Raw genomic sequence first — 14,044 nt, 5'->3', positions numbered from 1 at the left:
CTCTTTCTTTATGTCATGGTACTGTAATACATGGACTGGGGAAGAAAATAAGCCATTATGGTGCTAGGGTTTGTGTTCAATTCCCCATACAAATGTATACACTCCCTGTGCTGTAGGACGCTTAGGAAGAAAGTGTGTATTAAGCAGTACACATTGTATCTGATCGTAGCTGTTGTCTCTCTTTAAAAACCAACGTTTGTTCTTCTTAAACAAGACAGACTTCTACGGCTTTAGGCTACTAACTCAACACTACCTGATATTCCAAGGGATACACACCGTGGACACACAGGGAGAGGGTAAGGGTAGCCTCCAGTCATACGCACAGCACCTGCCCTGTGTAACCCTCAACATCATTCAGACAGCACAGGCAAGCTACAATTAAGGGACATGCAGGAGCCTGTTGCTGAAGGAAGAAGAAATATCATTGAGTTCATCTTTTATTGTGCAATATTCCCCACGATTCAGTTGGCCTACATTAGATGTATTTATTTTTTACGGACAATATAAGCACTGGCCATCTGTTTGAATGGCTTAATAATGACAAAACCCTGTTATACTATAAACATCTAAAGGGAGACTCGTCCACATGTTTGGGCCATTTTTGTCAGTAAATAAAAACAAACACAAAAGATAAACATATTGCCTGAGAGCCTTTGTTTATGTAACTACTTGACTGAACAAACATTGGATTATTTCTGGGAAGAGAGCTCTTTTGAAAGTGTGTGAACATGGTGTGAAAATCTCCATTTAGTTGTAACCATCGCCATCTGGTGGCCTTGGTGTGCAATACGCGGACAGAAAGCATCAATTCCAGTTATTGTGTGGAGACAAGCGTATCACTCAGGTTATAAACACACAACTGTTTTTATGGTTTTCCATAAAGAATCAACAATGTTGAACATAAATAAGCACAGAGGTCAACAGACCAATCATTCTGGATCCATGACTGACATGAAATAGACCATTATAAAGTCAGTGCTTTTCATTTTGAGGAATATTGGCTGAAATAACAGGAAATGCCCTTTAGAATCAAATTTGAAATGCATTGTGGATGACCACTGATCTACAGTATGTCCAAGTTGTTGTGATGAAGGGAAACACTTTTTGAAATACAAAATGTGCAGTGAATTCACTTCTCTGCTCTAGTGAATGCGAATGCCGTAGGTCCAAGTGGACAATAAGGAATACCACTTTATTTGTATGAAATGGACTGTCAGTGTTAAGTGATCTTTGTGTGTCCCTACGACTCAGTGTGCTCACGTTTCATGCTCAGTGGCAGTTCATTGCGTTTTCTGTGCTAATGACTGCAGGGGTAGGCGTAACGGAAGTGGATCAACGTGAACTCTCACAGTTATCTTGTATATCAAATAACTAAGCCTATAACACAAAGACAGGTTCTCAATCTGAAACCACACTCTGAATTCTTCCTATTCGGATGCCCTGGTTCAGTGGGCCTTCTCATTATCACACAGTACCTTAGATTTGTCAAACCGCACAAAGAACAAAAAGGTTCAAATGAACAAGAGGCTAATTTTGGTCTTAGTATCACTGCTCAAAATCAAGGAAGGGATCAGATTCACACATCTAATATGTGGATTATGGAATAGCAATTAGTGCTGGGGATCCTGTCTGGACTAATAGTGCAAGAGACTCAAGGAGGAAGGAGTATTTGGACATGGCATGAGGCAACCACATGCGACGCAAGATACTGCTAACATGTCTCAGGTACATAGCAGTATTATAGAGGTGTATATGAATCATGGGAAACACTGCTTTAGTAAGAACACATTCCTGTGTGAGGTGAAGCATTTCTGAGGTATGCTGTAGGGGTGTCTTGGGTCGTTACTGTTGAATGAATGGTTGGTTTTGAACCGTAAAACAGCAGTTAGGATTTACAAGACGTCCTCATCTGCCAGTGCATTTCAGTCATGTCCGTGTTGTGCATACTAGTCACTCTTACTATTGTCCTTGGGTCTAGGGCTGAGTACGAGAGCTACTCCTATCGATGTGGGGGGGGGATCTCTTCAAGTTCAGAGACATTGATATATAGAAAGCTCTATGTACTAACGCTAGCCTATCACTAACTCAAGCTCATCCGTCCGGTTCTGCTTTTAGATTTTAAAAAAGGATTTGGGTTGTTTGGCACTCACACAGCCAGGTTTTTGGGCCTCAAGCCAACTACTCTAATAATCTGAGCCATCCCAAATAAGTAGGTAGGTATCCCCAAAGTTTATCAAGCCTTAAGCCAGACTGAACGCTGTACTCATAGCGACATCAGTTTGGATGCTAGGCTAGTTTTTGGCCGCCCAGAAAAATAACAGAGTCTGTATGAGGCCCTGTAGTGCTGGCTAGGTCTCTTCAGCTGGAGTGTGTCAACAGAAGAATGTATGGTTCACTGAGTAGCTACACAAGTTTGCCCCACAAAATACCAGCTCTTTTGTTGTGCTTTTCGCTGTAAACAAAGGGGCTATTCAGTTCAATTACATTTGGAGGTTTGTCTATGTGTCCTATAAGTGTTCACATCACATGTACCACTGTCACAGCAGGTAGTGCCCTCTTCTGATAGGGAGCTGTAATGTGTCTCTAGAAGGGCTCTCCATTCATTTGCAGTCTAATAAAGGCCCAAGCAGGCTATACAAATTGGTAGTAGATGTGATAGGCCTAGCTAGTGAAAGCTGGCCACTGTGCAATGACTTCTCCAGACGGTCACACCCCCCACAGCTATACATCCTTAAGCTCCAAAGTAACAGTCACACATCCTTGTCCCCAACCACCACATAGGCCCAGGATGTAAAGAGGGTGCTGGTGATGCTTCAGTCATGTCCCACCTCTCCCAGTGGACTTACATAGATTATAAAAGCTACCACCTGATTGCATCCAGTGTGATTGACTGTAGTCTCTTCCTATAGCCGTGCGCCATGAGTCTGGCAAGTGGGACTAAACTGTTGTACAGCATGCAGAGCGTAGAGCTGTGGAAGGCAGCAAGGCGCAGGTCCATTCACTCAGAGGAAGTTAAGAGTTTGCTTGACTCAGTGCAATGTGGCAAAGCTGTCCCTTACGTGCTCCTCTGCCCCTGTGCCATGACTAGGCCCAAGGCCTGGAGAGGTGGGGGGGCTGAGGCTGACGTTGTAAGCCGGGTTGGAGATGTGGAGAGCAGCCCGCTTGCTGCTGCTCCGTGCCGACCGCGTCTTGTGGTGTCGGTTATGGTGGTGGTGGTGGTGCAGCTGGCGGGGTTCGTCCGGAGGACTGGTGGTGTGGCTGTGGTGGCGGCCTCCGCATTTCAGAGAGGGCACCGCAACAGGGTCAGGGGTTACATCAGGGTTAAAGGTCACCGCCGGGTCAGCTGGGTCGATGCTGTCTGGACAGGAAGTAGAGACGGTCTGGGGTTTCCCTGTCTGGGGACAGGGAGAGCGAGATGCTGACTCCAACAGATCTTTAGTTCCCTGTGTGCACTGGGTGGGAGAAGGAGAGAGGGAGAGGGTGGTGGAGAGAAAGAGATGAGACAAGGGCAGCAGAAAAGACAAGAACCACCAAGAACAGTTAGCCCAGCTGAAAATAAAACAGAAGTCCCCCAGGGGAGAGGAGAGATCACTCAGACAGTTATGCAGAGCAAAACTATGGGTCAACGGTCAAGCTATAAGTAATTGAGGTGGTGCAAGGACATGCAGGTATTCTGATGCGTGGTAGCAGACAGTCATTTTGGTGAGGGGTAACCATGCAGATGATAAAAAATGCAACTTGGAAGCAAAGTAACACAGTGCTGTTGTATCAATCTTGCCACAGTATTTCCACAGCACCAGAGATCACATCAAATTCTCGTTCGAGTAATGTAAGACCCATACACGGTAAGGGGACAGGGCTATTGCTTTAAATGGTCCTTTGAGGGTTTTATTCTCGCTTGCAAAAGTGACAGATAAATTAAAGTTACTTGAAAGATGAAGTAACAAAGGTCAACAAAAACCCACCAGAGCATAAACATTGTAGTGTGGAGATGATTGCATGTCTGACTGCTTAAGTAGAGAAGAGAGAGATGCTCTTATGATGTTATGTAAAGGACTGGCGTAGCTGTCAGCGCACATTTAGCACATGCAGAACCTGACCACCGAGGGGAATTTAGAAGTGTTTGCATTTTCGCCTCTGTGGAACAATTTTCATTTATGCTTCCAAAGAGAAAATAAGAAGCAGTTGTAAAGACTGAATGGATATAAACTATTAACGAGTCTACTGCTTGAAAAGGTTTTGATCATTGTCTGGTGTGTACATATACCGTGAGCTCGAAGTATTGGGACAGTGATATTTGTTGTTATGCCTCTGTACTCCAGCACTAGATTTGAAATGAAACAATGGCTATGAAGTAGGTTAAAGTGCAGACTAAACTTTCATCCATAAATCATTTAGAAAATACTGCACTTTCCACCGCATTTCAGGGGACCAAAACAAACAGCAAAGGCTGTAATCATTGTGTACTAGGAATATGGGTCCAAATACTCAACTTTTGACTACTTTAATACACAAGTGAATTTGTCCCAATACTTTTGGTCCACTAAAGCTGACAGTCTGTACTTTTACCTCCATCATTGTATAATTTCATCCAAAGCGCTGGAGTACAGAGCCAAAACAAAACACTCACAGTCCCAATACTTTTGGGGCTCACTATCTGTGCATTTAAGCATGCATGAGTGTATCTGAGGCATAGCTGACAAGAAAACAAGACAAATATATTAAAGTACAACGAATGTGCCATTATCCTTTCCTCGGTTTGACGGTCTGATATTCCAAACCTCACAGGTCTGGACTTTGAGTTTAGAGAGGCTGACTGTGTGATGGGATCCAGCCTGACGTGGTTGAAATCAGCCATGTTAAAGGAAAAGCATAGTAGCACTGGGAGAGAAGCCAGCCAGGCAGGCAGAAAAATAAAGCAGACAGCAACCAGCCACAGAGAGAGGGCCCCCTAGAAAACCTTCCTTCTGCACCAGGGTTGGGCTCTATTCAGTTTTCAACTCAGTACTTCCAAATAAGTGAATTGGCATTCAATTGACGAAGATGTAGACACAGTAGCCACAGAGACGGGTAAGGCCAGCCAAACACTCTTACTGCACTCTACCTGGGGTCATCTCACCAACCTGTCTGTCTCCACTAACCTTGCTCATCAGCCAGCACAGGACAGAGCAAAGTCCAGACAGCTGTCCTCCTAGTGGGGGGTGGTGATGGGCCATACACACAAATACGGAGAGACACAATACCAGTTGACACTACGGAATAGGCACACAGGGGTAAGGCTTAGTGACAATGATGACATCGGGACTGTTGCCACGTATGATTATGCTACATCTTAACTGTAACACACAGGTGAGAATTAAAAAAGGAATGCACGTCTATTAAACTCATTTGGAAATAAAAACTTATTTATTTCATTGTTAAAATGGAATATTTATTACTGTACATTTCAGATTAACATAATTTATTCCAAAATGACGTATAAATATTTAGATGACCAAAATAAACAAAAAGACAAAATAATAAGATTGTAATATAAAACATATCTTAAAAAGCATAAGAAAACAGTAAGAGGGAGATGATTTGGACTGTCTTGAGGAAGGCAGGTAGCCTAGTGTCAGGCCAACATCGGATTCGCTGGTTCGAATCGCCGAGCCGGCTAGGTGAAAAATCTGCCAATGTGCCCTTGAGCAAGGCACTGAACCCTAATCGCTCCTGCAAGTTGCTCTGTATAAGAGTGTCTGCTAAATGACTGAAAACATTTCAAATGTAAACGCAGGTAGCTTTTATGTCACGTTTAACATGACCATTACATTATGGTATGACACACAAAACTCAACACACACACGCCAATACACAGAGTCACGTCAGAGACAAATGCAGACAACAAGAACATTGAGGGAAGACAAATAAGTGTATTCACACTCTGTAAACAAAGATAATTCCATGTGCATAAATAGAATACCTCTTCCATGAATACCTCTTCTCAGCAGACCCACTGAATATCAGTGAGGGAGGGTGTCCAGATTGAGACAAATGAAAACAGCACTTGGGTACAGATGTATTTGTGACCGGTAAATTCCCAGCAGTAACCGCTTCCATTACCAGCATCTGGTTGCTAAAAGTATAAATACTGAACCAATACTGTGCTTGGTCTCTCTCTCTGACCTAACTCCTTATGTGCAAATACATTCTAATCCGCAAACTTCCAGCAGACATGACAGTGCCCTTGTATCCTTAAAGTAAACCGAGGTTAGGTTAGCTTGTCCCTATTGCTTGAATGTAAACAGAAGGAAGGCCTAGTCTGAACGGTTGGAGAGTGCCACTGCTGTCAGACTGAACTAAAAACCCAGTGGCAGTCGTACTTTGTAAACAAACATATTTTAAAGAAAACTCCTAGCACCGACATTTCTCAACTGCAAAACAAGGGCAAAACCTTTAACCCAGCTGGGAAGCGGATGAATCATATGTAGGCTGTTCCCCTTTTCACTGAAATTAAATACATAAATGACACTGAGTTGACTGATTATAAGATTAGGGAATGGAATGGCGTGAGTAACTAACAGTTGAGCTACACCCAGGTCAAACATGGCCTAACAGCCAGTTTCACTTCCTCTTTCCAGCCAGAGACAGTCTTTTACTGTCAACTGTAAACAATGAACAGTCTGGTGTAGACTGGATTACCAGGACCAGGCAACAACATATGTAATGACCACACCAGGATCCTGGACCCGTAGCAATAGTACTACAGTACTCTGGTATGAGGGACTAAGTCATGAGGGGGTGACCCCATACACAACTGCCAGTCAGGCAACAGTCAAAGGGGGTCCGGTTGGAAAAGGCAACTAAACTGGAGTCTGCAAGTCAGGCTGATGGTGGTTTGGGGTTGCAGGTAGCGGTATAGGGGAGGGGGGAACCTGCAATGCACAAGGGGGCAGCTGGGACGGCGTGGGCCCTCCTACCACGTTTATCTCGTTCTTAGCGGCCAGCTCTATCTCTGTGGCAACTGTCTGGGACGACTCCTCCACTGGCATGAAGCCTCGCCTGTCAATCAAACTGAACACGGGACAACATGGAGAAAACAGGTTAGTCAAATAGTTCAGGCTTCAGGTCAATTCAGTTTCCTTCTTAGTCAAATCAAGGAGTGATTAGAAATTAAATTCATGCATTGGAGAAAATCCTCGGAAAACAATGGGGCATTTTTAAACACTTCCTAAATAGACGGATTTGAAGAAAGAACTGACTAAACCCCTATCAAAGATCCATTATAAACCAGGCTGAGTCTCACCTGGGAGGCATGGGTCCACAGAGTACAGAGCAGCAGTTAGTAATTATGTTGTTATAGCTGTAGGGGTTACCGGTGTCCTCCGTCCCACTCTTCCCCGACCACGAGCCTTTGATCTGGGACCAAGAGAGACACACAAGATTGACCATCAGTCCTTGTCCAAGACTAGTTTTAGTTTATTTGTCAGGGACCAGGCACAACAAACATGACACCATGTTAAGCTACATGGCTACTTTCCATCTGCAGTCTGCACATACCGGAAGGGTCACTTAACTGTTTAAAGCGCAAAATCTGCAGTCAGTCAAACATTTGATTTTCCTGGGTTTTATATACATTTCCACACTATAAGGTTGGAGTAATAATATGACATTTTTAAAATGCCCTCATAGTGTAAGAGCCGTTTGAAAAGCCCATCTGAAATTTTTCCATTTTGGTGGGATGGAGTTTTGACCTTCCATGGTAGCATCACTATGTGGTAAATTAGTTTATAATCCAATAAGAAAGAGTTCCAAACCTCTTTGCTAATAACAGCTAATTTTCCATTTCCCCCTCACCACTCAGACCACTCCCAGACAGTCCTAGCTAAACTCTTACTTGAGAAATTGCCCTTTGCTAAGATGCCTTTGTTTGTTTTTGAGCATTTTCATTGAAAACAATCATAGTAAAGATACTTAATGATTTGATATTGAGATAAAAACAGCTGCATTGACCCTTTAAAGTGTATAATACCTATATTTCTATTATACATATCCCAGAAGAGACAGAAATATGACACTCATTGGCATTTACTCACATCTTCATTTGTTGTCAGGTTAGAAGCAACCAGATAGGTATGGAAGCCTGAGAGGCCCAAGATGGACCAAACTGAAAAGAAGCAAATCACCAGCTCCACAGCAGTGCAGGAAGAAAAGTCAAGGACAACATGTATGGTTTGAGTATCTAAATATCACCAGAGATGTCAGCTGGACAGATTGAGAGACCCATTCGTATTCTGCAATATGGCCAATAAGCTGAAGTGAATGACAGTTTAGGTGCCTTAACACCACACTACTCGAGGCAGGGAGTGGTATTATGAGGGGATCTGATCGGTTACACTAGACACAGTCTTGGTAAAAGGATATCTGGCTGGACTTTCCTGAAGAGCAAACATCAGGCCTCTCCCTCCTTGTGCCCCTGAGGACAGAACCATTGAAAGTTGATAAAGAAAACCATGACAGGATGATAAATCAGGATCTACACAAAAGTTCCATACAAAATCACAAGCCCGGGCAGTGTCTTCTGCGTAGACTACGTACTCAGTGCTAGATGTGTGGCGACACAGCCAAAGATGAAGACTGTCAGGAAGGACAGAGAGACGATGAAGGTGTAGAAGAAACGATAGTTCCTCTTCCCAACACAGTTCCCCACCCAGGGACAATGGTGGTCGAATCGCTCTGGAGGACAGGAAGAAAGTTTGAAGAAGAAGAACATTTACAAATATCTACAAAGGACATCTCATTGACACGAAGGCCAAGCTCTCAAGCCCCTTTCAACAGTCAGATAAATGTGAATTAAAATGTAGAAAAGTCTAAAGAAATACAATTAAGAAGGTCTGCTTTCAAAGTTGATCAACATCTTTACGGAGGAGACCAACACTAATAAATACTCTTTATAAGACTATTTTGTATGAACAGTCTTTATTTATCAATCTCAGTAACAGGCTGTGTAGTATAGTCTAAATCACTCAGTCTAATAAATGGCAGTGTGTCCCTCTGTCTACGTTCCGTGTTGAACGTCCACCTCTGTCACCAGTCCTTACCCACACAGTTGTCACAGAGGGAGCAGTGGGAGGTGCGCGGTGGCCGGAACATCTTGCAGGTGAAACAGTACTTGAGCTTCACTACCTGCTGGTTGATCATCACCTCCTTGGTGCGGGGAGGGGGTCGGTAGGTGGAAGAGCCAGAGTTATCTGAGGAGGAGAGAAAGACAGGGAGGACATATCAGGAGATATAGTACACAAGGTGTGTGTGTGTATTACTATTCTCTTGGGTACCGGAAATCCCCCAAATTCCTCAAAAGGATAGTAAAAACAAGGAAAATGATCTTGTTTCAGGCTTAGGTATTAGGGTTAGAATTAGAGGTCAGGGAAAATAGGATTTTGAATGGAAATCTATTTTTGGCCCCCACTAGTATAGTAAAACCTATGCTTTGTGTGCATGTGTCCATGTTGTGATCCAGGCAGTAGTAGCTTTAGGCCTAATTGCTGGCGGAGTGGTGTCCATTAAGGCGGCTTCATGGGGGAGGCAATCAATCAACACAGGCTCTGTGTAATGTATGAAAGTGCGCTGCCTGCCTGGCAGTCCCATATGCTGAGTTTAGACAGGCAGTCCGATTCTGATCTTTTTGTTTCAGTTGAGTATCAGGTTTCAGTTGAGTGATGATTTGATGTATTAGACTGGCTCTATCACTACATGACATGAGCTCATTAATAAATAGTCAAGTGTAAGGTACGTTCAAGATAACAACGGAGTCACAATGTTTGATAGACAGCTGAATATTTGGCAGCTAGTCAGAACTAAGTATGATACTGTTGATAACTTTCTGGAAGTATTCATCTGGTTTAGGGAAATAGGCCTAACCAGCAGATATGCACAACTTAGGCCTAAACCATGTTGCAGAACGCTGAGTGGACATCACGCTCTGTCATCCTAACAGAGACACGTCACAAGAGAATGAGAATATCACTCAATAACTTATTTTTATACTTTTGGTGCCACACAATGAAATTACTCTATTTAAAACCACAACTCCCTCTACGTGAAGTGGGTTTCCACTCTACAAAAAAACAGAGAGAGAAAGAGATGAAGAGAAAATGAGGCCGGGGGAGTGAGAGAGAGATGTTAGTGGCAACCCACTGCAATGGGGCCCATTTTTCACAAAATTAAACGGCAGAGTTAACCACCCACACAGCAGACTGACCACCCACACAGCAGACTGACCACCCACACAGCAGACTGACCACCCACACAGCAGACTGACCACCCACACAGCAGACTGACCACCCACACAGCAGACTGACCACCCACACAGCAGACTGACCACCCACACAGCAGACTGACCACCCACACAGCAGACTGACCACCCACACAGCAGACTGACCACCCACACAGAAACAAGCAGTGCCACTAACAGTTCAAAGACCTCCATCCATCCATCCCTCCCTCCCTACCTACATGCCCGGTCAGAAGAGACTGTGTGTGTGGTTCAACCATTTGTTGGCTGAATAATGCATTGCTTCAAACAAAAGAAGGCAGGAAACTACCATATATGTTGCTACTACTGTGTCTCAAAAACCAGCGCAAACAAACTGGTGATAAAAGCTCAAAAGGAGACCAGAATATGGAGCAGGAAAACAAATGGTGAACGTCTACACAAAGCTGTGAAAGTGAGTGGGAAAGGAAGAATGTTCTTTCAGGTGTGTATGTGTTGCCCTTACCGATCTGCTTCTCAATGTCTGCGGCCTCGTCCGGTGTAGCCCGGGGCAGGATGCCAGGGTCAGTGAAGCTGGTCTGCAGGAGGGAGATGACTACAAACACAAACAGCACTCCTCCAATTGCTGGGATGAACACAGTCAGGTGCTTCAACAGGAAGGGACAGCTGTGGTGACAGGACAAAGAAAAAAAGAGGACTATATTCAGCAACAATTAAAGTGGACTGTCTTATATGTTAAAACTAAGGGTGTGTTTATACTGGAAGCCCAACTCTGATATTTTGCCCAATTAATAGGCAAAAGACCTGACCTGATGAATCAAAAGACCAATGACACCGTTTCTGCGTTAGCAAACTGCCACAAGAGGGCGATGTGCGTGCAATTTGCAGAACCCCCTCCCTGCTAATATGTAAACTGCTAGTTACAAACGCAGTAAATCCGTGTGGAGCGCAAATGGTGATCTTGAGTATTCGTTTTTCACAATCTATTCAGAATATTACTGTGCATTATCTGTGTACGATCGGGAGCGCTTCTTCAGGAAAATCTCATTAAGCAATACTTGGAGTATTTCTTAAAAAGTCTAATTTACATGTTGCTTATGAGTGTATTTCACAATACTTTTGGATTATAAATTGGATTGTGAGTCGTGCATAAATGCTCTGCTTAATATAAAGTTCGTGTCATCCTCGCCAATCAATTTCATTATACTTCAAAAACACGCCAACCAGTAAAATGGCTCTTTGGCTAGCTTTGCTACAAGCATGTCAATGAGCGTTAGCATTCTAACAACTGCTGAATCCAAAACAGGCATTTTGCAACTATCACAACCAAATATAATCTTATGGACTGTTCAAGCAATAATCAAAACAACATTGTAAGCCTAGGAGAACCCACCCCCCAAAAAATGATAATATCTTATTTCAGTGGGTGATAATACATGCTGACTGACAATGTGTGGTTATTCCAGCTTCATTTCCGCAACCAGAAGTCATGCGCATAACGTAACGTTCGTGTGTCGGGTACTGAAAATAAAAATCAGAATTGGGCTGACTGTTAAATGCAGCCTAAAGTGTTTTGTGTAGCCTGGCTTCATTTGTCTTTTTTTTTAAATCACCAGGACAACTAAAGAGGACAAGATTGATTGCAGAGCACTGCAGCGACAATCAGGACCCTGACTAACCACATGAAGGACTAGTTCTCATTTTCAACATGAGAAACTGAAAACGCTGTCAAACACAATAGTACAATATTGCAATAGTTTCTCAACCACCAGGATCTGGTTTTAATCAACTTTCACTTTTTAATTACTACTGGTAGCATAGTCTCAGGAGATGTAACACACATTTCAGCAAGACACTTGTAAGAATATGTAATGACATGTTCTGGTATTAAAACTATTCCTCTATTGTTGTTACCAGAATCTACTGTATTGGTTAAACTGCTAGACACACAACCAAACTTACCATGGTTTGTTGAAACCTGTGTGGCATAATTTTAATGGCTAGGGCAAACATTTGTGTGTCAAAGCAATGCAAAAGAAAACGAGAACTTGTACTTACTCGAAAACAAAGAACAGTACAGTGGTGACCAAAATGAGGCCGAGGGTGAGTGGTAGGACACCACTTTGCTGAGCCACTATGATCCGTCCATCACAGTAGAAGCGATTCTTTCCGGGGAAATCTTCCCATTTTCTCCGTGCGGTTTCCCCCTTCTTCTCTTCCTGAACAACAGCGTGTTGCGGCGGCAGGGTCGGTGTTGGCGTTGAAAGTGCCTGCGGGTCGATTTGCTGGTATTCGCAATGTTTCATGATTTACGAAATTTTGGCGCTTCCCGAATAGAAGAGCTGTCTTGTGCTGGCCACCGCTATCTATATAGGCAGCAACTTGCTAATTCTCTAGCTAATGTTTGCTAACTAACGTTACCTAACAATAACATCGACTAGCGTGTTGCCAGGAACGTCAGCTACAAACATGTTAGTGGTGCATGTCGTCATTGAATCAACGTCACCAAGCGTATCCAGTGTATGCAAACAGTGTCCCCAAAAATCTACACTCCATGAGGAGAACAATTCGAATTTGATATTATCCATCATATCGGTCTATCAACCTGAAGAACAGCAGTGTGTGTGACCCATTGCATTCGTATGACCGCTTAGCTGGCTAGGCTAACGCTCTAGCTAGGCTAAAGCTACCTAGTTAGCCCAAAAATCAGTGATGAACAGACTAACGTTAGTGAATAGTAGCTAGGTAGAAAGCATATCCTATGCACAGCATAAAAATAGGTATCAATACCATACCAGGGTTCTGTTTGATACGGACGGTTCAATATGATCCTATTTGAAACCACTAACTCCTACACTTTCAGCCAGGCAGATGAAACAAAGTGATGTTTGAATGTCCCGGTGGTGCTGTAGATGAGGGTTTTCGTAGCTACAAATCGACCCTAACCAACTGCAGACCGTCTGTTATACTAATAAACATCATAATCGAAATTCTAATTTATGTTGGTCTCGTGTAGTCTATTACATTCAGGAAAGCGTACAGGTCAGGCGCACTTCTCTCTATCATCCAGCGTTATGACCGAGAGGAAGCGGCGAAGCGAGAGGATTTACTCCACCCCAAATCTATCCGCGTGAGAATAAGCCCCTTTTTTTCCAACTGACACCACATGTATTTCCATTTCTATTGTAAAAGCGGTCCCTTGTCAATATAATATATAATATTTGGTTATGATCGCTATGGAATGTTTACGACACATTCAAATGTTGTACGGCGTTCATGATTTGCTGGCAAGGAATTACGACAAACGTGGAAACCTTTAGTGGGTTAGTCAACTATTTTTCTCCTTCCCCCTTCTGACACCCAGGTGGCGACACGCATCTCTGCTTCCTCAAGCTCAACCCCGATAAGACCGAACTGCTCTTCTTCCCCAGGAAAGTCTGCCCGCTCAAATACCTCTCCATCGGGTTGACAACTCCACAGTGTCACCCTCCCAGAGTGCAAAGACCCTTGGCTTGACCCTGGAAAACACCCTGTCTTTCTATGCAAACGTCAAAGCGGTGACCCGCTCCTGCAGCAGGTTCATGCTCTACAACATCCGTAGAGTACAACCCTACCTCACACAGGAAGCGGCGCAGGTCCTAATCCAGGCACTTGTCCTCTCCTGTCTGGACTACTGCAACTCGCTGTTGGCTGGGCTTCCCCCTTTTGCTGAACCCCTGCAATTTATCCAGAATGCAGCAGCCCGTCTGGTTTTCAACCTTCCCAAGTTCTCCCATCTCACCCCACTCCTCC

General features: G+C 43.7%; 1 protein-coding gene across 2 annotated transcripts; it reads right to left on the bottom strand.

Moving 5' to 3' along the window:
* Window positions 1-633: 633 nt before the first annotated feature.
* Window positions 634-13,494, bottom strand: LOC112233997 (palmitoyltransferase ZDHHC18-B-like). 2 transcript variants are annotated; one of them, XM_024401961.2, is made up of 10 exons: window positions 12,311-13,494; window positions 10,758-10,918; window positions 9,081-9,230; window positions 8,578-8,715; window positions 8,404-8,455; window positions 8,076-8,178; window positions 7,286-7,398; window positions 6,960-7,053; window positions 5,142-5,252; window positions 634-3,452 (listed from the first exon to the last, which is right to left on the bottom strand). In XM_024401961.2, exons 1-10 carry the CDS (start codon window positions 12,556-12,558, stop codon window positions 3,030-3,032), a joined length of 1,593 nt encoding a protein of 530 aa, XP_024257729.1. In that variant the 5' UTR covers window positions 12,559-13,494; the 3' UTR covers window positions 634-3,029. The 2 variants fall into 2 exon arrangements, with proteins under 2 accessions (XP_024257729.1, XP_024257730.1); XM_024401962.2 differs by lacking the exon at window positions 5,142-5,252 and having other exon boundaries at window positions 12,311-13,492.
* Between the last annotated feature and the right edge of the window lie 550 nt (window positions 13,495-14,044).

The sequence above is a fragment of the Oncorhynchus tshawytscha genome, linkage group LG31 (assembly GCF_018296145.1).
Source record: "Oncorhynchus tshawytscha isolate Ot180627B linkage group LG31, Otsh_v2.0, whole genome shotgun sequence".
NCBI classification, from domain to species: Eukaryota; Metazoa; Chordata; class Actinopteri; order Salmoniformes; family Salmonidae; genus Oncorhynchus; species Oncorhynchus tshawytscha.
Note: the sequence above shows the minus strand (reverse complement) of the source record. Positions and strands in the feature narration are given on the sequence as shown.

Excerpts from the sequence above, each read along its gene's own strand:
- LOC112233997 (XM_024401961.2), bottom strand. The coding sequence starts at position 12,558 with ATGAAACATTGCGAATACCAGCAAATCGACCCGCAGGCACTTTCAACG. Across the intron at positions 9,231-10,757 it reads AGACATTGAGAAGCAGATCG|ATAACTCTGGCTCTTCCACC; the intron begins GTAAGGGCAACA and ends TCTCCTCCTCAG. Across the intron at positions 8,716-9,080 it reads CCTCTGTGACAACTGTGTGG|AGCGATTCGACCACCATTGT; the intron begins GTAAGGACTGGT and ends CCTGTCCTCCAG.